This window comes from Tachyglossus aculeatus, chromosome X4 (assembly GCF_015852505.1).
Source record: "Tachyglossus aculeatus isolate mTacAcu1 chromosome X4, mTacAcu1.pri, whole genome shotgun sequence".
Lineage (NCBI taxonomy): Eukaryota > Metazoa > Chordata > Mammalia > Monotremata > Tachyglossidae > Tachyglossus > Tachyglossus aculeatus.
Window position 1 is genome coordinate 2,044,890 of NC_052098.1, and position 24,462 is coordinate 2,069,351.

The window sequence follows — 24,462 nt, forward strand, 5'->3', positions numbered from 1 at the left end:
AGGATCTCCTTCGGCATACATCTTTAAGAACCAGTTAGGCACCAGTTTGCCAGAGAAATGTGTCCTTCCCCACAACCCAACCTGGCTGGCTTAGCAATAGAAAGTAAGGCAAGGAGAACCTTGGGGAGCACTGCCTAGGCCAAGGCCAAAATCAAACTGTTTGGGCTGCCGTCTAGGCAGGTTAATGGTTTGTGGCAACGAAAGGAGAAGAAAGGCTCCGAGACCACCCCCGAGACCATCCCCGCTTTTAACTCAGAAAAGTTGCCTAAAAATGAAAGAAACGCTGAGGCCAACTGGGAGAATGAACAGGGCCAGGCCTAAGCTGCCCATGATTGACATGCTGCCCTTTCTCATTACCATCCTCACCTTGAAGCAAAAAGTTCCCCTTCCCTGAGATTGGTGGGCAGGGGGGGAGAAACTATTAGAGAAATGCCCAAGCATTCCATCCTCTGAGAACCTTCAGAACCAAAACACCCCAACCCCCTTACCTTTGTGTCAAATAACCCTGCCCCAGCAAGTCAGCTTCCTATCTGGAAATGAGAAGCTTTCTCTGAGCTCAAGGCCAGGAAGGCTTAAGATAAGACTCAGCAGCCGGTGTGCGCAAGTGTGGGGGTGTGGGCACACACGTGGGGAGGGGAATTGATTATAAGGCCCCTTGATGATTTGAAAGGGCTTTCTCCCCTTCTTTTCTGTCCTTGGCTCAGGCTGAATGCCAGGGGCTCAGGCCAGACAGTCAGCGAAACCAAACCAGCACCTGCGAGGCCCAACGCCCGGTGCCAGGGAAGCCCTGCCAGCTGGCCAGAAGCCATCAGCCAGCAGGGCGGGCAAGAGAGCCCAGACCTAACCAGGGAGGCCCAGCCAGACCTGACCCTTGGACGCCGGTCCCCCAGCGGGACCCCGACAGGATCTCCTCCCCACTCAACCGAACCCTCCCCGATTCACACCGGGGGCTGCCGAGAACAGCCGATAGGGTCGCTGCCGATGGATCGCTCCATCCAAGCTGGGAGGAAGACCGCTCTGCGGCCTGAGTCACAGAAGGCCCCTACCTCCCAGCTCTCGTAAATGCCGATTGTGGTAATAGAGTCGATTTTCCTTTCGGCTCGCTTGATGCATCAAAGCGGGCAGGCGAGCCTAAGGGCAACTTTAACGAGCGTTTGATTTAAAGGTAAATTACCGCAGTTTGGGATCAGCATGTCTGACAGGGCGATCTTCTTGTTGCTCTCATTGATGCAGAACAAATCCTGACTTCCTTTCCTGGACCTGGTCTCCTGGAATACCTTGATCCACATAATGTCGCAGGAGCACTTGAATGGATTGCCCGCTAGAGTCCTGAATGAAGCACAAAGGAAACCAGCCCAGGTTGAGTTTGGTTGGCTTTTAATGGTATTGGCAATACTAAATCACCATTACCCTGTGGACTCCATTACGTTGTCTTCTTTCTAGCCTGAAAAGTCACTGACCCTCCCTACCTGAATAAAGGTTTTGAGATCACTCAATCTAGGGTCCCTGGCTAACGTTTTAAGAAAAATCCTTCTAGGATCTATTCATCCTGGGGATTTTTTTTTTATTTTTTTCCCCCACGGGCACTCAGTGGAAGAGTTTCCTTACCCTGGATGGTTGCGGAGGTTAAAAACACCCAGCAGGAAACAGTAGGAGAGAGCAAACACCTAAGCTAGGGAGGGCTAAGTGGACAGAGAAGATTTTATAGAGAGCTGAACCAGCTCCCAGCCTTCATCAGAGCTGTGATGAGAGCCCCCAGTTCCAGTGTCCAGAATGTTGTTGAGGGATCTAATCCCCAGCCTCACTGCCAGACTGTAACTCACAAGTCAACAGTTCACACAGGGAGGAGATCAAGCTCCCATCTACTCACAGTCCTCACAGGGAGGCAAGGCTGCAGCAGCAGATGATGCACAAACTGGAGCAAGAACAGAAAATCTGGGAGTTAAATACAGGGAGCCAATCTATTATTGGTGGAGGGGTGAGGGTATGCGAGTTTGTGGGTGTGTGCTGGGGGTGGAGTAGGGGTGGGGTGAAACAGCCAGGAGTAGAGGACGGCCCCGTGAGGCCACGCTGTCAGTGGTGAAGGCTTCTGACCAAAGAATCACAAGGAGGCCAGGCTAAGCAAGAATCCTGAAAATAGCCCACCAACTCGGTCAGCGAAGACCACGGCAGCTAAAAGCGTGGCTACCCTGGCAACCACCTCAGGGTCTAGGACCCCGTGGCCCAGTGCCTGCACATTGCTGTGCTCAGTTTGGCCGTACAAATGGGTTTGGGATACAAATTTTCGCAAGCACTTCCCAATGTGCTGCACCCCTGCCCCCTACTGGCTCGTGGCGCTCTGGGCCCCAGTGGGAACCTGACCAGCGGGGATGAGGGAGTGCGAGTAGCGCTGCACAAATTGCTAGCACTGCCATCGATTCTTCCACATGGGTTCTCTGCCCCAAAGACTCCGTGCCCGGACTGAGCCTCGGCCATCATTCGCGGCAGGGAACGCCATCATCATTATCGCTGCTTCACGTTTACTTCGAGCTGACATGGGCCGACAAACCTACTTCCGATTTACGCACAAAAATAATGTAACGCTGCTGGAGGGAGTCTGCCACAATTAGAAATATTCCTCAGATTCGGCATTTCCTCATGGGAGTTCCGGGGACCCCCACGCAAGGATCTGTCAGGAGGGGGTCCCACAGGTAAGAAGACGCCATGAGGAGATGAAGCTCGATGGCTGGGGAAGAACGGGAGGAAAGAAGCGAGGACTGAGGAGAAAGGAGCGGGACCTGGCAGTTACTGTACTTTCAGGATGTGATACACAGCACACAGCGATCCTTCGCGGTTGGAAGATAACACTATTTATCAGCGTGTGAGAGTGTGGCTGATGAAACCGATGCATGACCAATGTTCCTTTCCACACCTCGTGCTTGTGACGATTGCCCCTTGCTGCACTGCTACATTTTTCATTTCTGCCTATTGGTGTCTGCTCTGAGAGAAGTCACCATGTTTCTAATTGTTGCACACCAGGCTGGTCTGTCTGCTACCACGGTCTCCCAGCTGACCACAAGCTGTGCCACATCATTTGAGATTTTGCTTCATGGCGTCTTTCCAATGATTCTTCTGCCTTCCTGTTCGGCTCCCTCTACTGATGCTGTCGGGTCTCCTGCTGTCATCCATTCCCCTCCTGTGTCGTCCATTCTCCTCACAGGCAGGATGTGTGAACTGACTGACGTTCCATCTCAGCAACCTGATGGCGTTTCAGAACCTCCTTGTTTGGGATCCTGTTCTGAATTCTGAAGTTACATATGGCACAAAGCAGGAGTTGATAATGAACAGGATCAAAGAGCAGCATCCTGGAGATACTAGGGAGTAGAGCTAAGTCTGAGGCGTGAAGACAGAGAAGACTAAGGTAGACAAATGAGCCTTGAAATACGGTCTCAAGGGGGATTTTCAGCCTAAAAATTGAGGGGGTGGGGGAAGGAGAAGACTAAAAATTGGGCAGGGAGAGTGGTTCCACTTCAATGGGAGAAGCAGCATGGCCTAGTGGAAAGAGCACAGGCCTGGGAGTCAGAAGACCTGGGTTCAAATCCCAGCTCTGCCAACTGCTTGCTGTGTGACTTTGGGCAAGTCACTTCACTTCTCCTTTTGGCAGTTACCTCAACCGTAAAATGGGGATTCAATCCTTCTCCCTCCAATTTTAGACTGTTCGCCCCCTGTGGGACAGGGACTGTGTCCAACCTGATAAAAACTTGTATCTAACTCAGCGCTTAGAACAGCAGTGCTTGACACATAGTAAATGCCAACAAATACCATAAAAAAGAAGTAGAAAGGAGATTCCAATTGCAACAGCACACTTCCCTCTATCCTCTCTGCAGAGAGCAGCTCAGGTCATGGGACAGACATGGGGCAGCCCCCTCGTTCTTGGGCTCAAAGTGATTGGATCTCATCTTGGTGCAGGGAACAGCCTCACTGTCTACATTATAAAAACAGATTTAGATATGCCATTATAAAAAAGCAAGGAAAAGTGGTGAATGACGCCAGAGCCCAAGTCCTGACTTTCTCCACGCAAATGTATATCACTGAAGTTAATCTCAGGCAACTTCTAATTCAGCCTTTACAAGGAACCCCAGTAAAGCGCAATACTGCTTATGTGATTCTAGACTGTAAGCCCATTATGGGCAGGGAACATGTCTGCTAATACTGTTATACTGTACTTTCCCAAGTGCTTAGTACAGTGCTCTGCACAGAGTGAGTGCTCAATAAATACTATTGATTGATTATTCATTTTAAATGGATCACTGAGAATTCTAACAAAACATGTAAATATTTTTAAATAGACTTTTAATGGTATTTGTTAAGCACTTACTATGTGCCAGGCACTGTTATAAGGGCTGGGATAGTAACAAGCTAGTCAAGTTGGACCAAGTCCAGGTCACACATTGAGTTCACAGTCTTAAACCCTGTTATACAGATGAGGTAACAGACACAGAGAAGTGATATGACTTGCTCAAGATCACACAGCAGACAAGTGGTGGAGCTGGGATAAGAACCCAGGTACTTCTGACTCCCAGGTCCATGCTCTATCCACTAGGTCACACTGCTTCTCATACTGCTTTTTGTACATGGATAGATTGTAAGCTCTTTGAGGGCAGGGATTGCATCTACTTATTCTATCGTACTCTCAAGTACTTAGTACAATGCTGTGCTCAGAGTAAGCACTTAAATGCCACTGATTGATTTGTTTTTTGATCAATCGATTGCATTTATTGAGCACTTACTGTGTGTGGAGCACTGTACTAAGCACTTGGGAGAATACAATATAACAGAGTTGGTAGATATGTTCTCTGCCCACAACAAGCATCGTCCCCCACACCCCACTTTGGCTACACCTCCTTTCTCCATCAGCAGCATACAAGGAACTGGACAGACACCTCCATGGTCTGAGAAGTGGGTCTGCGGACCCTTCCCTCCCCCAACCAGTGAATTAATTTATTATGTTCACAGAATTCATAGTTTAGGAGTAACTCCTGGAACGAAGAAAAGTGCATCTATCACTAGCTGGGTGATTCTGGTAAATAGTGGCAACACCCTCCATTTGTGTCATATATAAATATATATATACTTGTTGTGTATATACTTGTATATATTTGTACAGATTTATTACTCTTTTTATTTTACTTGTACATATTTACTACTCTATTTATTTTGTTAATGATGTGCATATAGCTACAATTCTATTTATTCTGACGATTTTGACACCTGCCTACATGTTTTGTTTTGTTGTCTGTCTCCCCCTTCTAGACTGTGAGCCCGTTGTTGGGTAGGTACCGTCTCTATATGTTGGCCAACTTGTACTTCCCAAGCGCTTAGTACAGTGCTCTGCACACAGTAAGCGCTCAATAAATACAATTGAATGAATGAATGAATGAATGTTGTGCCTTTATATCAGAAACTTCCATGAAAAACAGCACAGCCTAGTGGAAAGAGCACAGGCCTGGGAGACAGAGGACCTGAGTTCTAATCCCGGCTCTGCCACCTGTCTGCTGTGTGACCATGGGCAACCCACTTCACTTATCTGTGCCTCAGTTTCCTCATTTGTAAAGTGGGGATTAAATCCTATTCCCTCCTACCTAGACTGTGAGCCCCACGCGGGCCCAGGACTGTGTCCAAAATGGTAACCTTTATCTACCACTGGGCTTAGCACAGTGCTTGGTATGTAGTAAGCACTGAACAAATATTATCCTTATCATTATTACTACTAATAATAATAAATGTCGCTAGTACTTCAGAGGTCACATCACATGAGTTCCCTCCCTTCCCCTCCCTGTCCCCACCACCCAATATTTCACTGTTTTGACCCCTATTTTGTATAAGGACACAAGCCCAGGGTGAAATATCTTGCTAAAGGTTGCCCAAACCAGGTAGGCAGAGGCCCAGCTGGGTCAGGATCCAGATCTCCCAGTTCCCAAGAAGCACTAAGGTTGACAATTCTAATAAATCCCACGGAGTGGTTTGCCGCATCAGAGATCCACTGCATCATAAGATCTGCATGAATTTAAACAAAGCAAAGGATCCTTCTATATGCACAGCCACAAAGTCTATATACCTACCAACTCACCTTCCAGCAAAAGCCAAATCACAGGAGCCATCTCCAGACTGAGTCTATTCAGACTAACCCTCCTAATTTCCATCACCCCAAATATTCCAGCAAATCTCCCAACCACCCTTTTTTTTCTCCTCTCCTCCCCAGTGGTTAAAAAGATCAATGCAAAACCCACAGGCCTGACCACATCACGAATCCACAAAAGCTGTCCCTTGTCAGGTTGTCACGGTTGCCGCTCACAGCGCCTTGGTCTCATGGTCCTCTGGAGGCTTCGGCTCTGTTCTTCGCTGCAATGTGCCATGCTAGTCTGTCTGCTGTGATTGCCTTCCAGTCTTCAGCTGAGAAGCAGTATTGTCTAAAGCTTTGTTTGACTGCATCTTTAGAAAGTTTTCTCGGTCCTCCTGTTTGTGTATACTACCAACACCCGTTTTTCTCTCACGTCCCACCTAAGGAAGCTGTGTTGAATGTTGAAGTGAACGTAGTTTCAAAGCTAGAAGACTGACTTCATTCTAGGAATCCACTGCTTTGTCGATGTTGATGGAATGGCTCAAGGTGTCGGTTGTGGCACCTATGTGAGGCTCAGGTTTCAAAATCGAAAATAGGATTGGAGGACACTACAGCTCTACAGACTTTCAGAAGCACAGTCTGCTGCTGACAGTCTCCCATAGGACAGATAGGCTTTCTTGATTCAATTTTCTTCCTTCTTGTCTAGTGTCGCAATGTTGAACAGCGTGCTGCCTAGGTAACAGAATCCTGTGACAGCATTCATCACCATTTTTTTAATGAAGATCCCAGCTTGGTGTAGGGTTTCCCTGGTGCAGACTCTACATCACTTCAGCCTTCTTCATACTTACAATAAGACAGTAGTCCCTGATTGATTTGACGAGGTGGTTCACCATGATTTACATGTCTTCTAGGGTGCAGTCATCTGCTTATGGAAACTCATGAATGCCTGCACCGTGATTTTATCCCTACGTGTTACTGAGTATATATCACATATATGTATAAACTTGTGAACATGAGCACGGTGTGTGCTTGTGCATTTTTTATCCTGGCATTTGTCCTGCCTCCAGCTTTAGAGTCAAGACTCCTTGGGAAAAGAGACCATATTTGCTACTTCCCTATAGTGCCCATGGTTGTGCTTGGCACAGCGTGGAAGCTTAATGAATATTGATAAAGGGCTGAAACTTGTCTCAATTGGTAACTGGTCATGAGGATTACCACCATCATTATCATGGTATTTGTGATGTGCTTACCATGTGCCAAGCACTGTTCTAAGCACTAGCATAGACACAAGTTAACCAGGTTGGATACAGTCCCTGTCCCACATGGAGCTCACAGTCTAAGTAGGAAGAAGAACAGGCATTGAATCCCCAATTTACAGGTGGGGAAACTGAGGCACAGAGAAGTGAAGTGACTTCCCCAAGGTCACCCAGCATGCAGCTGGCAGAGCTAGGATTAGAACCCAGGTCCCCTGATTCCAAGAACTGTGATCTCTCCAATAGGCCACGCTGTCCCTTGATGAGAAAGCACTTTGGTTGCTTAGCCTCTGGACACCCTAGGTGACCCCCAGTGGGTGAATGGACCTAGCCCAGCGACGTGCTCTGCAGGGAATCCCTTCTTCCCAACCCCCAGACTCCTAATCCATCTCCCAAGGAATCATGGGGGAGACTACCTCATCCACTGAAAGGCTTGGGAGAATATTGCTTCTTCCTGCTCTGACCCTTTCATTCCCTGGGGTTGCCCCAAAGGATTTCCCCAGCCCTGAAGGAAAGACTCGGGGGATCTAGGCACCAGTGAGAAAGAGCCCTACGTGGGCACTGGTCAGCCGAAGGGGGTCAAGGTGACACCTATGACTGGGAACCAAATCGGGCCAGAACCCGGGGTCCCGTGGGCATTTGTACCTGCACTGTATCCCCGGGGACTTCTGGGACTTGTAGTCCCAGCAGCCTTTGGGTACCACTGGCCACAGCCCAGACCCCAGATGTGAGATTCTGTCGGAATCCTTGCTGGATCCCTTCTTCACAGATGGAAGCTTAGCTGGGTGAGGTAAGGACCAAGATGGAGGAAGGTCACAGATCTGATGGGTTGGGCGGGGTTTTCAACTCTCTGGGCTGAAGTCCTGGGCTGCCACTGGGCATAACCTTTCCTTGCCATTCCCATGGGCTTGTTGCCTCTCTCCATCTCCCATTTCACCTGGGTAAGTGTCCACTAGACTGCAAAGGCCCTTGAGCTAGTTTTGCACAGTGTCATGTGACCATTAACATGTCTCTGGGTTTCCTACCAAGTCCCAAATGGACTCGGAATTCATATTCAATATCATGAAAGAATCTGCTCCCATTGCTCACCCTCCCCCTCCCACCCCATCCCCCCAAACTCATCTGGGAGCTAATGCAAACAACCCCCTCACACCAACCCCAGCAGTCCCTAACATTCACGTATTCAAAATAGAAGATGGGCTACCAAATCATTCTGCAGACTAAAATGACTGAGGATCATCACTGAGGAACAGCCACTCCAGATCAATAATCAAATGCCAAGTAGTCACTACTTACAGCGCAAACAAGTTGAGGTGACCAAAATGCTTCCGAGACAAACTTGTCAGTTTGTTCCTGGTGAAATTGCTGAAAGAGACCAAAACCATTTAAAGTTAATTTCAAACAGTAATATATTGAAGAGCCAAGATACAATGCTGGCATGATTTCAACAAAAGAAAAAAAAATCTGAAATGGCTTTCTGGGTTTTATTTAATCTGTCTTTCATCTGGAAGGATGACTTTGTGAAGCACAGTCCCTCGATTGTGTCCCGTAGCTTTGCTTACCTATAAAGGGTGTACAATTTCGCTGGCCACTGCCTTCTTGTGCCAATATACAGCTACAGGAACAACTGAGTTCCCAGGTGATAAGATGAGAGTCTAAAAATGCAGCTCAATTCAGCACAAAAATGCTACAGATGCTGCAAGATTCCTGTTCTCCCTCCTTCTTAAAAGTGGGGATTCACTACCTCTTCTCCTTCCCGCTAAGAATGTGAGCCTCGTGTGGGACAGGGACTCTTTCTGACCTGATTAGCTTCTACTAACCTGTGTTTGGTACAATGCTTGACACATAATAAGCCCTTATCAAATTCCACAGTTATTCTTAGATTGCGAGCCCCGTGTGGGACAGGGACTGCATCCAATATGATTATCTTGTAGCTATCCCAGTGCTTAGCAGAGTGATTGGCAGATAGAAGGTGCTTTATAAATACCATCATTATGATTATTATATTTTGCAAACATAAAGTCTTCAGTTTTATCTGGCTCTTTTCACCCAAAGAATTTGCCAAATACTAAAGAAACCTTTAAATGCCCCTCAAAGAGGAGAGGAAGTGACGTCTACTGAACCGACGACTAAACTTTATTACTCTGAGGTCAAAAAAAACCTCAGCATCTTTGTCAAAGTCAGAGACAGAATGCTCGTGTCTAAACTGGTGTCAGGATATAAAAGTCCAGGCTGACTGTTCCATTTGACTGTATAACTTCTGAGGCTGAGCTTCTAGGAGGGAATATGCTATATGAGATTGTAACAGCATTATCTCAGAGAAAGAAACAGTAGGAGGGTTCAGGGGCAGGGAGGATGGGGAAGAGAAGGGAAAGAAGCAAAGACAGGAGGGGCCGAGAGGGAGAGAGTTCACTGGGAAGAAGAGTGGCTTGGGGGAGCCGGGAAAAGAGCATTCATACATTCATTCAATCATATTTATTAAGTGCTTACTGTGTGAAGAGCATATAATAGCAGCCCACGGACCCCCAGAGCAGAGCAAAGGGAATCAACCGATCTATCAATTGAACAGCAATATGTATTGAGTGCTTTCTGTGTGCACAGCACTGAACTAAGCGCTTGGGAGAGTCCAATATAATGGACTTGGTAGACAAAACCCCTGCCCTTAAGGAGCTTATGATCTAGTGAGGGAGACAAACATGAAAAAAAATTCCAGATGGGAGAAGTGGCAGAGTATATAGAATGCAGACCTAAGGTCTGAGGGGCTGGGGTGAATATCAAAGTGCTTAAGACGTACAAAGCCAAGTGTATAGGCGATGCAGAAGGGAGGGAAGACAGGAAAGGGCTAAAATAAAAGGAAGAAGAAGAGAGGAGAGTATAGCAGCTGAGAAAGGGAAATTACAGGAAAGAGAAATGACAGGCACAAGGGAAGAGGGACTTGTAGGGCCCAAGAAGAGTGCCGGGTGGAGTGAGGGAAAGAAGGAGAGGGAAAGAAACTTCAAGGAAGAGAAAACAAGAATGATCCAGAAAAGGAAAAGGGATGACAGGGACAGAGAAAGCCCAAAAGTAGCACTGAGCAGAGTATGAAAGGGGGAATGAGGAGGGGAAATGAGAGATGCTGAGAGGGACAGAGATGGACAGAAAAATGAGTAGAGGGATGTTCAAACAAAGAGACACACCAACAGACTAACAGAAGGAACATAGTGGAAGAGACAAAAATAATAATGATGGTATTTGGTAAGTGCTTACTATGTGTCAAGCACTGTTCTAAGCGCTGGGGGAGATACAAGGTAATCAGGTTGTCCCATGTGGGATTCACAGTCTTAATCCCCATTTTACAGATGAGGGAACTGAGGCACAGAGAAGTTAAGTGACTTGCCCAAAGTCACCCAGCTGACAAGTGGCAGAGGCAGGATTAGAACCCACAACCTCTGACTCCCAAACCCGTGCTCTTTCCACTAAGCCACACTGCTTCTCTCAAAATGGCAGGAAGAAAGGAAAGGATAAGTAACAGGGGAGATGACCAAGAATGTCCGCTAGCCGGGAGTAAGAATCCAGGAATCTCAGGCACCTCCGATTCTAAACTTGAACCACTCATCACATACCCCTGGAGGACCCATCGGCTTTATTAATAACAACAATAACAATAATAATCATTAGAAGAAGAAGAACAGTGGTATTTGTTAAGTGCTTACTATGTGCCATGCACTGTACTAAGCTTTGGGGTAAATACAAGCTAATCCAACCACACACAGTCCCTGTCCCACATGGGGCTCACAGTCTAAAGGAGAGAGAGAACAGGTACTGAATCCCTATTATACAGATGAGGAAACCAAGACCCAGAGAACTGAAGTGACTTTTCAATCAATCAATCAATTGTATTTATTGAGCGCTTACTGTGTGCAGAACACTGTACTAAGTGCTTGGGAAGTACAAGTTGGCAACATATAGAGACAGTCCCTACCCAACAGTGCTCACAGTCTAGGTCACACAGCAGTTAACCACTGCAATGATCCATGATCCATGACCAGATGCCAGAAACATAAAGCAATATTCCAAGAGAACTATGCCTTCTTTTAAACATGCTCATGTCTCCCCTATCTGAAAAAAAACCCTCCCTTGACCCCACAGCCCCCTCCAGTTATCGCTTCTCCCCCTCCTACCATTCCTCTCCAATCTCATACAGTCATTCAATCGTATTTATTGAGCTCTTACTATCATCAATCATATTTATTGAGCGCTTACTGTGTGCAGAGCGCTGTACTAAGCACTTGGGGAAGTACAGTACAGCAAAAAAGAGAGACAATCCCTGCCCACAATGAGCTCACAGTCTACAGGACAATCTTCTTGAGCAAGTTGTCTACACCCGCTATCTGAAGTTCCTCTCCTCCAGTTCTCTCCATGACCCCTTCCAATCTGCTTTCTGTCCCCTTCACTCCACAGAAACCGCCCTCTCAAAGGTCACAAATGATCTCCTTCTTGCCAAATCCAACAGCCTTTACTCAATTCTAATCCTCCTTGACCCCTCAGCTGCCTTCAATGCTGTCAACCAGCCCCTTCTCCTGGAAACACCATCCAACTTCAGCTTCACTGACACTATCCTCTCCTGGTTCTCCTCCTATCTCTCTGGCTGCTCCTTCTCAGTCTCTTCTGCAGCCTCCTCCGCTGCTTCCCACCCCCTAGCTGTGAAGGTCCCTTAAGGTTCAGTTCCAGGTCCCTTTTTATTCTCCATCTTCACCCGCTCCCTTGGATAATTCGTTCAGTCCCTTGGATAACTCCTTCACTCCCATGGCTTCAACTGCCACCTTGCAGATGATTCCCAAATCTCCATCTCCAGCCCTGATCGCTCTCCCTCTCTGCAGTCTCTCATCTCTACTTGGATGTCCTGCCGTCACCTCAAACTTAACCTGTCCAAAACAAAACTCCTTATCTTCCCACCCAAACTCTGTCCTCCTCCTGACTTTCCATCACTGTAGACAGCACCACCATCCTTCCTGTCTCAAAAGCCCATAACCTTGACGTTATCCTCGACTCCTCTCTCTCATTCAACTCACATATTCAATCCATCACCAAATCCTGTCGATTGAAACTGTCACAACATTGCTAAAATCCACCCTTTCTTCTCCATTCAAACTGCTACTGTGTTAATCCAAGCACTTATCCTATCTTGCCTTGATGACTGTATCAGTCTCCTCTCTGACCTCCCTGCCTCTTGTCTCTCCCCATTCTAGTCCATACTTCACTCAGCTGCTTGGATCATTTTTCTCCAAAAACATCCAGTCCGTGTTTCCCCACTCCTCAAGAACCTCCAGTGGCTGCCTATCCAACTCCTCATCAAACAGAAACTCCTTACCATCGGCTTTAAAACACTCAATCACCTTGACACCTCCTACCTCACCTCGCTACTCACACACTTCGCTCCTGTAATGCCAACCTACTCACTGAACCTAGATCTCATCTATCTTACCACCAACCTCTCGCCCACGTCCTGCCTCTGGCCTAGAATACCCTCCCTTTTCATTTCTGACAATTACTCTCCCCACCTGTAAAGCCTCATTGAAGGACATCTCCTCCAAGAGGCCTGCCTTCCTTGACTATGCCCTCAGTTCCTCTTTTCCCACTCCCTTCTGTGCGACCTTGACTTGCTCCCTTCATTCATCCCCCCTCTCAGCCCCACAGCACTTATGTACATATCCATAATTTATATATTTATATTAATGTCTGTCTCCCCCTCTAGACCATAAGCTCATTGTGGGCAGGGAATGTTGCTGTGTTGTACTCTCCCAAGAGCTTAAGTGCTCCGCACACAGTAAGCACTCATTAAATATGATTGATTGATTGATTAAACACAAGACACCTCTTCTCACCCTAACCTATCATATGAAACACTTGAATGTTTGTTCTTATGGTGCGAGGCTGTGGGGAGGAGCTTGATTCATTTAGTTTTCCTTTAACCTGGGACCATTTTTAATGTTTTCTTTGCTCTACAGATGAACCAATTTGAAAATACAGGCAGCTTGTGTGTGTCAGAGAGAGAGGAAGGACAGATGGACAGAAGGAGAAAGAAAAAGAGAGAAGAAATCAAAGGGTGAAAGGAGAGGCAAGTAGAGAGAGAGAGAAAGGGAGGAATATTCACCCCACACAGCCCCATGATATTTATGTCCATATCCATAATTCATTTACTTATATTGATGTCTGCCTCCCCCTCTAGACTGTAAGCTCACTGTGGGCAGGGAACACATCTACCAACTCAGTTGTACTCTCCCCAAGCGCTTTGTACAGTACTCTGCATGCAGTAAGCACTCAATAAATCCCAATGATTGACTGAGGGAGAGAAAAGAAGAGAGAGAAGAGGAAAACAAAAGATGGAGAGCTAAAGGAGGAGACAGAGGAAGTATGAGCCCAAGGTGGGAAAATACAATGTGACAGAATTTACAAAATCACTCTGTGGCTCGAGACAAATAGAATACTCTGGCACGATCCAAAGTGCCATTTTTCTCAATGGAGTCTTGGAGTCAGAGCTCTAATCCTGGCTAGATGCTGATTCAACTGGATGAACTTGTTTAGTGTTTGGATTCATTTAAAATGTGCCCGGTGCTGAGGCCCCTAAGCACGTGTATAATAAGGAGCATGAATTTTTAAATAAACATTGACTCTCTGCTAAAACAGCCTAGAGTCCAACACTTGGGTAAGTAGTCACTTTAGAGTCTCAGCATTAGTTTCCTCTACTGGGAAGTGGAGAAAATAGATGGCTTGTGGAATCTCCGTGAATAATAATTCGACACAGGGGCCAGAGCTGAGTAGTTGCTTAAACTCTGCCCACTGTGGACCATAACATCACGGATAGAGTTAGACTGCCCTCTAGATACTGGGTTCCTGAATAATGAACTTCCTGGAAAGTACACTCTACACTCACTCCCTTGGTGACCTCATTCGCTCCCACGGCTTCAACTATCATCTCTACGCTGATGACACCCAGATATACATCTCTGCCCCTGCTCTCTCCCCCTCCCTCCAGGCTCGCATCTCCTCCTGCCTTCAGGACATCTCCATCTGGATGTCCGCCCGCCACCTAAAGCTCAACATGTCGAAGACTGAGCTCCTTGTCTTCCCTCCTAAACCTTGTCCTCTCCCTGACTTTCCCATCTCTGTTGACGGCACTACCATCCTTCCCGTCTCACAAGCCCGCAACCTTGGTGTCATCCTCGACTCCGCTCTCTCATTCACCCCTCACATCCAAGCCGTCACCAAAACCTGCCGGTCTCAGCTCCGCAACATTGCCAAGATCCGCCCTTTCCTCTCCATCCAAACTGCTACCCTGCTCATTCAAGCTCTCATCCTATCCCGTCTGGACTACTGCACCAGCCTTCTCTCTGATCTCCCATCCTCGTGTCTCTCTCCACTTCAATCCATACTTCATGCTGCTGCCCGGATTATCTTTGTCCAGAAATGCTCTGGACATATTACTCCCCTCCTCAAAAATCTCCAGTGGCTACCAATCAATCTGTGCATCAGGCAGAAACTCCTCACCCTGGGCTTCAAGGCTCTCCATCACCTCGCCCCCTCCTACCTCACCTCCCTTCTCTCCTTCTACTGCCCAGCCCGCACCCTCCGCTCCTCCACCGCTAATCTCCTCACTGTACCTCGTTCTCGCCTGTCCCGCCGTCAACCCCCGGCCCACGTCATCCCCCGGGCCTGGAATGCCCTCCCTCTGCCCATCCGCCAAGCTAGCTCTCTTCCTCCCTTCAAGGCCCTGCTGAGAGCTCACCTCCTCCAGGAGGCCTTCCCAGACTGAGCCCCTTCCCTCCTCTCCCCCTCGTCCCCCTCTCCATCCCCCCATCTTACCTCCTTCCCTTCCCCACAGCACCTGTATATATGTATATATGGTTGTACATATTTGTTACTCTATTTATTTATTTATTTATTTTACTTGTACATTTCTATCCTATTTATTTTATTTTGTTGGTATGTTTGGTTCTGTTCTGTGTCTCCCCCTTTTAGACAGTGAGCCCACTGTTGGGTAGGGACTGTCTCTATGTGTTGCCAATTTGTACTTCCCAAGCGCTTAGTACAGTGCTCTGCACATAGTAAGCGCTCAATAAATACGATTGATTGATTGATTGATTGATAGTAAAACCTTCATGCTTCTAGGCAGCTTGGGTCGGCGAACACCACAGCACTGAATGTACAGGCAACTCCTGCGATCGAGGCTTACAGGATATAGCATTTCATTATACAAGAATCTATATAAAGTCCAGATGTTGACCTTCCTTTTGGCTTCCCCATGAACAAAACTCAGCAGTGAGCCCATCCCAGTTCGAGACTCTCCCCAGTCTCACACCTATCCAGTTGTACCCAGATGCCAGCGTACATAAGTCTCTGCCTTTTCTTTTCAAGCGGAGTGTAAAATAATCACCCACATGCAAAATCCCGAAAAAAACTGTAAAACGTGCCCACGGAAATCCTGGTCATTCATGAATTAAGAATGAGCTGCTTTTTAAGTCGTAAAGAATTCAAGGGTCTGTCTTCTCCCGATCTGCAGGACAGAGTCGTTCTTATCTTAATTGGAAATTCCCACCCCTTTGTCAAAAGTATGCCCTCCTCCCCTCCACCAAAAAAAGGAAGAAAAAAAGCTGCTTTTTCCTGAGGTCCTCTCATCTAGTAAACTGCTGGCAATGGGAGTTGCAAACTCTTTAGAGCTGCCAAAAGCACAATGCAAATCAGTATTAAGGGCCAAAGTACTACAAGGGTTTTATGAAGTATACTTACGATTGTGGCTGAAAGCCCCAAGGGGAAAAAAAAAACCTCCCTGTTTGATTATATAACTATCATAAGGAGTTAATTGGCACCTACTCTGAGCTCCTTCAGAACAGAGACACTGTCTTTCTTCAGCCCCTGAGCCCGGCTCCGAGCACTTGATTTCTGGGTATGGATTAAAGGCACCAGAAGCCTGAGTCCAAGAATCAATGTAAAGTGCCCAGGTGCTGAGATAAATGTACCAATAAATGGTCTGAGCAGACAAGAGCAGGTGCTCAGCACTTACCACGGGGATTTCAAGTGGGTCATCCATCCCATTAAAGAATCTAAAGCAGGGCCTCAGTGGCACAAAAATGGGCAAATAATGGGTGGGGGGAGAAGGTATTTTGGCTTTTAGGAAATGAATCGTGGACCCTCTGCTGTATCTTTTCCATGAACTGAAAGAGTAGCTAAGGAGAGTTTGTGATTATTTTGGGTTTTTGATTTTGTCCTTTTCAGGCCCTCCTTGGGCCTTCATCCCCCAACTTTCTTCCTGCTGCAGTAGACCCAGCATTAGCTTACAAGGCTAGAACTACAGACTATACTGAACCCTGAAGAAGGCCACGGCCAGAATTTGCTCTTATCACAGCTTAATCTCAGAGCACATAGTGTCACAGTGTCACGTTCCTGGTGGAGCATCAGGTGGAAGGAGCCCAGGCCTGGGAGTCAGAAGACCTGGGTTCTCATCCCGGCTCTGCCACTTGTCTGCTATGTGATCTGGGACAAGTCACTTCACTTTTCTGGGCCTCAGTTACCTCATCTGGAAAATTAGAATTAAGACCGTGAGCCCTATGTGGGACAGGGACTGTGTCCAACTTGATTATTTTATATCTACCCCCGCATTTAGTACATTGCCTAGCACATAGAAAGCGCTTAACAAATGTTATTTTTTTAAAAAAAAAAAAACCTCTGCTCCCTAGAGGAATCAGAAAAGGTCCCTGTAGAGGAGTGACCCACTGCCAATTGGTTGAGATGCCCCATCTTCCCCAGTAGCCTATAGGCCTCATGAGGGCAGGAATCATGCCTGCCAACTCTGTTGTATTGTTGGTCAGTCAGTCAGTCAGTCAATCGTATTTATTGAGCACTTACTGTGTGCAGAGCTGTACTAAGCGCTTGGGAGAGAACAATATAAAATAAACAGACACATTCCCAGCCCACATCGAGTTTACAGTCTAGAGGGAGAGACAAGCATTAATAGAAATAGAAATAAATAAATTACCATTGATTGCTTGATCACTATGGTGTCAATTGGGCCAGGAGACCAACTAGCCAAGAGGAAGGAGAATGGCTGGTTTGGATGTCAAATGGGTATTGGGGAAGGAGGAAGTCTTTCAAGTTCAAGGGAAGGTTTGAGTCCCCCAGGAACCTCAGAGTTTTAAGCCAGCCCCAGGTTCAAGGGACTTCCAGTCCCCATCCCCAGGGGGTCTACTCAGGAGAGCCTGCTCCTATTTGGAAAAGAGGGTGGAATCAGTCAATCAATCATATTTATTGAGTGCTTACTGTATGCAGGGCTCTGTACTAAGCACTTGGGACAGTCCAATATAATCATAAAAAAATTAGGGTATTATTAGTCGTAAAGAATAATACAAAATAATACAAGATACAAGCAAATTGGGGGGGACACAGTCCCTGTCCCATGTGCGGCTCACTGTCTCAATTCCCATTTTACAGATGAGGGAATTTAGGCACAGAGAATTGAAGTGACTTGCCCAGGATCATACAGCAGACAAGTGCCGAGACGGAATTAGAACTCATAACCTTCTGACTCCCAGGCCCATGTTGTATCCACAAAGCCATGCTGCTACCCCAGCACTCCGAACAATGCTTCACATATAGTAAAAACATAACAAATACAACAGCAACAACAATAATAATAATAACAATAATAGTAAAAAGAGGCGACCCCAGGCCCTTGACCCAAGGACAGCAGCACATGGACCACAATCCTTGGCATTTGCAAAGCCCTCCTCATTCATTCATTCATTCAATCATATTTATTGGGCACTTAGGAGTCAGGATTAGAACCCAGGTCCTTCTGACTTCCAAGCCCGTGCCTTATCCACTAAGCCACGCTGCTTCTCACTAAGCCATATAAGAGAGTTGGTGGACACAGTCCCTGCCCGAAACGAGCCTACAGTCTAGAGGGGGAGACAGACATGTCCAATCAGATTTGCTCATATCCACTCCAGCGTTTAGTACAGTGCCTGGCATATAGTAAGTGCTTAACAAATACCATAATTATTATCATTATTATCATTATTGCATATCCTTACCCTCTGCCATTTCCCCTTTCTGTAATTTATTTTTAACATCTATCCCCCCCCTAGACTCTAAGCTCCTTGAAGGCAGGGATCGGGTTTACCAATTCTATTGTATTGAAATAATAGTGATTATGGTATCTGTTACCATGTTTCAAGCATTGGGATATATACAGGATAATCAGGTCCCACATGGGGCTCACAGTCTAAGTAGGAAGGAGAACAGTTATTGAATCCCCATTTTGCGCATGAGGGAACTGAGGCTCGGAGAAGCTAAGTGACTTGCTCCAGATCACACAGCAGGTACGTGGCAGAGTTGAGATTAGAAATCAGGTCCTCTGTCTCCCAGACCTGTGCTCTTTCCACTAGGCCAAGCTGCTACTCTGTAGTTTCCCAAGGTCTTAGTTCAGTATTCTGCCCACAGTAAGCACCCAATAAATAGAGAAGCAGCGTGGCTCAGTGGAAAGAGCACGGGCTTTGGAGTCAGAGATCATGGTTTCAAATCCCAGCTCTGCCAATTGTCAGCTGTGTGACTTTGGGCAAGTCACTTCACTTTTCTGTGCCTCAGTTACCTCATCTATAAAATGGAGATTAAGACTGTGAGCCCCCCCCGTGGGACAACCTGATCACCTTGTAACCTCCCCAGCACTTAGAACAGTGCTTTGCACATAGTAAGCACTTAATAAATGCCATTAAAATAAATAAATAAATAAATAAATGGCAATGATTGACTGATTAGAACGGTGGGAGTATCTCTGGGATGAGTCTAATTTGTTGCCATGTCAGAAGCTCAACAGTGTGAAACTGCCACAGACTACGGTCTCTATGGATTTGAATTTGGCCAATCTCTCAATGCTGGGAAGGGACATATATTTGGGTGGCCCCCAAATAAGGCATTGGTTGCCATGGTAACCACAGGGCCAGTTCAGGAACAGGCACAGGCAGATTCTAGGCAAGTCGATTTCTTGTCCTACCGCCAAAAAAAATCTATATAATGACCTAGGGTGCAATTTTCACAGAGGGAAATCTTGGGAGATCAGCCCCATACAACTCGACTTGAAATCCATAAGTTGGGAGTGGGCGTTCCGATCTCTGGGTATGAATGGATAAAACTGAGGCCCTATCTCCTGGTTTCCCTGCTCCTTCACCAACACACTATCCCACTGATTTTCCAGGGTTCTGGGGAGACCACTTCTCTCCCCATCTTCAAAGGCCTACTAAAATCTCCTCCAAGAGGCCTTCCCTGACTTACCCCTCACTCTATTCACCCTCCCTTTTGTGTCACCTATGCAGTTGGGTATGTTCCCCTGAAGCACTTTGATACTCCACCCCACCCCCACTTTACTTATGTCCATATCCTTATATTCTGCCTATTCCCCTACCGCTATTTGATTTTAATGTCTGTCTCCCCCACTAGATTGTAGTTTCTAGACTGGAAGCTCACTGTGAGCAGGGAATGTGTCTGTTTATTGTTGTACTGTACTCTCCCAAGTGCTCAGTAGAGTGCTTTGCACTCAGTAAGTGCTCAATAAATATGACAATGAATGAATGAATTGTAAGCTCCTTGCGGTCAGAGATCATGTCTCCAAACCCCATTGTAGTGTATTCTCCCCAGTGCTTAGTACAATGCTCTGCACACACTGTGTCCTCAATAAATACCAATGATTTACTCTCTCCTGCTCCCTGATAATAGCAGCAACAATGATAATAACAGTATTAATTAAGCACTTGTTAGGATTGGCCTAAGCACTGGGGTGGATACAGAATAATCACATTGGACAAGGGGGCTCACACTCAGAGAGGGAGGGCAAACAGGCATCTTATTCCTATTTCAGAAATGAGGAAGCCAAGGAACAGAGAAATTAAGTGACTTACCCAAGGTCACATGGAGGACAAGTGGCAAAGTCGAGACTAGAATCCCAGACTACTGACTTCCAGTCCCCTAGGACACGCTTCTTCTCCTCTGTCCCCCCTCCCAACCTCACAGCACTTATGTACATATCTGTAATTTACAGATTTATTTCTATTAATGTCTGTTTCCCCTTCTAGACTGTAAGCTTGCTGTGGGCAGGGAATGTGTCTGTTTACTGTTATAATGTACCCTCCCAAGTCCTTAGTACAGTGCTCTGCACACAGTAAGTGTTCAATAAGTTCAACTGAATGAATGAATGAGCTGATGCTTGCTTCCACTGTATCCCTTGCATCTATCTCAAAGTCTAAGGAAGAAGTAATGCTCCTCTTAAGATATGCCCATGATTTCCATTGTCAGTGTTGGAGAATGGGGCAGGGAAACTGGATGGATTTTGGCAACCTCCTCAAAGACAGCCAGGTATACTGCCAAGCAGGTGCAGACATCCATTTGAGAAGTACTATTTTTCTCATCATTTCCCAGTAAGATCTTTAAGAAAAGGACACCGTGGGTGATCTATGCCAATGAAAACAAGTGTACGGTAAATAAAATGCAAGGGAATATAATGGAGCAGTCTATTAATGTACCGTCTGTACACTCAACATAAGGAAAGTAGTGTGGTGAACAGCCAATTAAATGTGATTGTTGAGTAATTTGAGTCTAAGGTCAACTATAATGAAAATACCAGAACTAACCACTGAGGCCATTAATTACAGTAAAGTGATATGCATTAGAGCTTTTTGTCTTTTTCTTCCTTCCAACTTTTCTGTTGTTTATATTATCATTGAGGCCTACGCAGCCGTTAGATGTGTACAGACACACTGATTGCAGGGCTGATGCCAAAAAGTATGCGGATGAAATGTGTTAATCAAGTTCCTTAGTGTCTAATCATACTGTAGATTTCACTGTCAATGAGGCGTAGTTTCTGGTGAAATATGACTTAACCGGTCGGAATTTTGCTTTTAAAGCACTTGATAATCACCCCATTCTCAGCCCCACAGCACTTATATACGTATCTGTCATTTCTTTTATTGTCGAACTCCCCCTCTAAACTGTAAGCTCTTTGTGGGCAGGGAAAGTGTCTACCAACTTTGTCGCATTGTATTTTCCCAAGCACTCCTTGAATACCACTGATTGATTGATTTGTGAAATTGAAGTGCGTACCATATTAACAAATAAAGGCATAATGATGATGATGATGATGATGATGATGATGGTATTTGTTAAGTGCTTACTATGTGCCAAGCACTGTTCTAAGAGCTGGGGGGGATACAAGATAATCAGGTTGTCCCACGTGGGGCTCACAGTCTTAATCTCCATTTTACAGATGAGGTAACTGAGGCACAGAGAAGTGAAGTGACTTGCCCAAAGTCACACAGCTGACAAGTAGTGGAGCTGGGATTAGAACCCATAACCTCTGACTCCCAAGCTCGTGCTCTTTCCACAGAGACATGCTGCTTCTCTAATCTTTGATCTAAATTAGCAGACAAGCAGGTTGCTTTTAACTGTTGCCAACTCTGCCTTGTAGCAAACACTGCTATTAGGGCACGCAGTTCTCCTGGTGCCTGAATTTATTATTATTACTAATAATAATAATGATAATGATAATACTAATAATAATTGTGGTATTTGTTAAGCGCTTACTATGTGCCAGACTCTGTACTAAGTGCTGGGGTGGATAAAAGCAAATTAGGTTGGACAAAGTCCCTGTCCCACATGGGGCTCACAGTCTCAATCCCATTTTACAGATGAGGTAACTGAGGCTCCCCCTCTCAGGGTCTCACCTGGAGAGTTTCCAGTCCTCTACCAGTCTCAACTTTGGGAGGGAGAGTCCAGCAGAGGCATACCCATTCCATTCCTAGCTTGGCCAGTGGCCAGTGAGTGGAAGGCATTCTGCTACAGGTCAAAACTCCCCTGTGCTGGGCAGCAACGACATGGGACAGAGTTGAGGGTGGAGACTCAAGCTTACTGTGCAGAAGAAGACGATGGCAAACCACTTCTGGATTTTTACCAAGAAAACTCTCTGGACACACGACCAGAATGACTGCAGGTGGAGGTGGGGCATTCTGGGAAAGATGTGGCCATGGCATCGCAATGGGTCGGAGACGACTCGACAGCATAAGACAACTGAGGCTCAGAGAAGTCAAGTGTCTTCCCCAAGGTCATATAGCAGACAAGTGGCAGAACAGGGATTAGAACCCTTGACCTCCTGATTCCTGGGCCCGTGCTCTACCCACTATACCATGCTGCTTCTACTCCCTCCTGGTAAGTTGGGCGCTTTGGGAACAGCATTACCTCTTTCAGACAATTGCGGAGGGATGTTTGCTCTGCCACTGCCTATTTTGTGCAAACTCAGCTATAGTGCATTAAACAGTCCCCAACGGGACTGAAAGCGATCCTGCTTTTCCAAAAATGCCTAACTCACTGCCAGGGAGTAGCTAGAGGTGTGCTTGGTGAGGGTTGGTGGGGGAGGGGCCGGGAGGACTAATAAAATTATTTAACCATTTGCCGCCGCTAGTTTTGTATACCATACTAGTGGTGAACAGCCTAGGGTGAGACCCCAATGTTGTAACCTAGTGGATAGAGCATGGACCCGGGAGTCAGAAGGACCTGGGTTCTAATCCCAGCTCCACCACATGCCTGCTGTGTGACCTTCGGTGAGTCACTTCACTTCTCTGAGCCTCAGTTCCCTCATCTGTAAAACGGGGATTGAGACTGTGAGCCCCAAGTGGGACAGACACTGCATCCAACATGATTTGCTTGTATCCACCCCAGTGCTTAGAACAGTGCTTGGCACGTAGTAAGTGCTTAACAAATACCACAACATCACAATCGTCAAATGAAGAAAGAGGGCCCTCCCTTTAGCTTTTGCTCAGACCTTTCCTCCTCTCCCTCACCCCCCACCTAAATCAGCCTTTCTCATTGATTTTTTTAAATTTATGTATATTAATGACTGTCTCCCCCTTTAGAGAAGCAGTGTGGCTCAGTGGAAAGAGCACGGGCTTTGGAGTCAGAGGTCATGGGTTCAAATCCCGGCTCCACCACTTGTCAGCTGTGTGACTTTGGGTAAGTTACTTAACTTCTCTGTGCCTCAGTTACCTCATCTGTAAAATGGGGATGAAGACTGTGAGCCCCCGTGGGACAACCTGATCACTTTGTAACCTCCCCAGAGCTTAGAACAGTGCTTGGCACATAGTAAGCACTTAATAAATGCCATTATTATTATTATTATTATTTAGACTGTAAGCTCCTTGTGGGCAGGGAATGTGTTTATCAACTCTGCCAGAGTCTACTCCTCTCACGTGCTTAGTACAGTGCTCTACAGGCAGTAAACCCTCAATAAATATCATCAATCGATCATCAATATCATCTACCTGCATACTGGCACAATGGTAGGACCCAAGGAAAAAGGAAGAATGCAGAGGAAACCCTCTTAAGGGAGACTGACACAGTAGAGACATCACTTGGAGGAGAGCAGGAAGAAGAGCCGGTCCAATCTTAGAAACGCATTTTTTTCAAAGGGACAGGCAAAGAAGGTAAGCAAAATAAGGAGGAGCTTGTTCTAAATGGCCCTTCTCCTATCCAAAATACATCTCCCCCTAGTAGACTGTAAGCTCCTTGTGGATAGGGATGGTGCCTACCAACTCTGTTGTATCGTACTTTCCCAAGTGCTTAGTATAGCACTCTTCACACAGGGAGTGCTCAATAAATACCATTCATGGACAGATGAGACTCCTAGTCTATGAGCCTTACCCCATCTAAATTGGAAATGGCACCCAAAACAAGGAAACTCTGCTTATTTAGAGTGCCTCTCTAAAACTGATCAAAATAGTAGCCGGAGTTCCAAACCACTGTCACACCTCTGCTGCCAGGTGAAATCGTTTGGGGTGGGGAAGAAGGGGAAAGGAGAAATCCTGATCATCTGTGACCTTGATGAAACAGAAAATGGTCTTTACTCACATGAACTGCAGATTGGGGGTTTTCAGAAATGCCTGGCGTGCAATAAATGTTAGCCCCGATTCCACCACGGTTCTGGGAACATAAATAATTGTACAATCAGGATTAATGCTGGCCAGTAAATGTCACGATAATCTTAAATAGAGCTGCAGAATCAACTTGGAGACCATTTAAAGGTGCCTCACACACTCA

General features: G+C 46.3%; 1 protein-coding gene and 1 non-coding gene across 7 annotated transcripts in view; one reads left to right on the plus strand and one right to left on the minus strand.

The window, feature by feature from the left end:
• The window catches only part of NTRK2 (neurotrophic receptor tyrosine kinase 2), a 380,216-nt gene that overhangs the window by 318,141 nt on the left and 37,613 nt on the right, over positions 1-24,462 (minus strand). For all 6 annotated transcript variants that reach the window (XM_038769415.1, XM_038769419.1, XM_038769417.1 and 3 more), the window contains exons 5-7: positions 24,274-24,345; positions 8,650-8,718; positions 1,175-1,329 (exon numbers count right to left, since the gene is read on the minus strand). In XM_038769415.1, coding sequence (XP_038625343.1) covers positions 1,175-1,329; positions 8,650-8,718; positions 24,274-24,345 — 296 coding nt within the window. The remainder of the gene's footprint in view (positions 1-1,174; positions 1,330-8,649; positions 8,719-24,273; positions 24,346-24,462) is intronic.
• LOC119948367 lies at positions 22,080-22,217 on the plus strand. Its single transcript, XR_005456767.1, has one exon. It is a non-coding gene; the product is annotated as a small nucleolar RNA SNORA7 (small nucleolar RNA).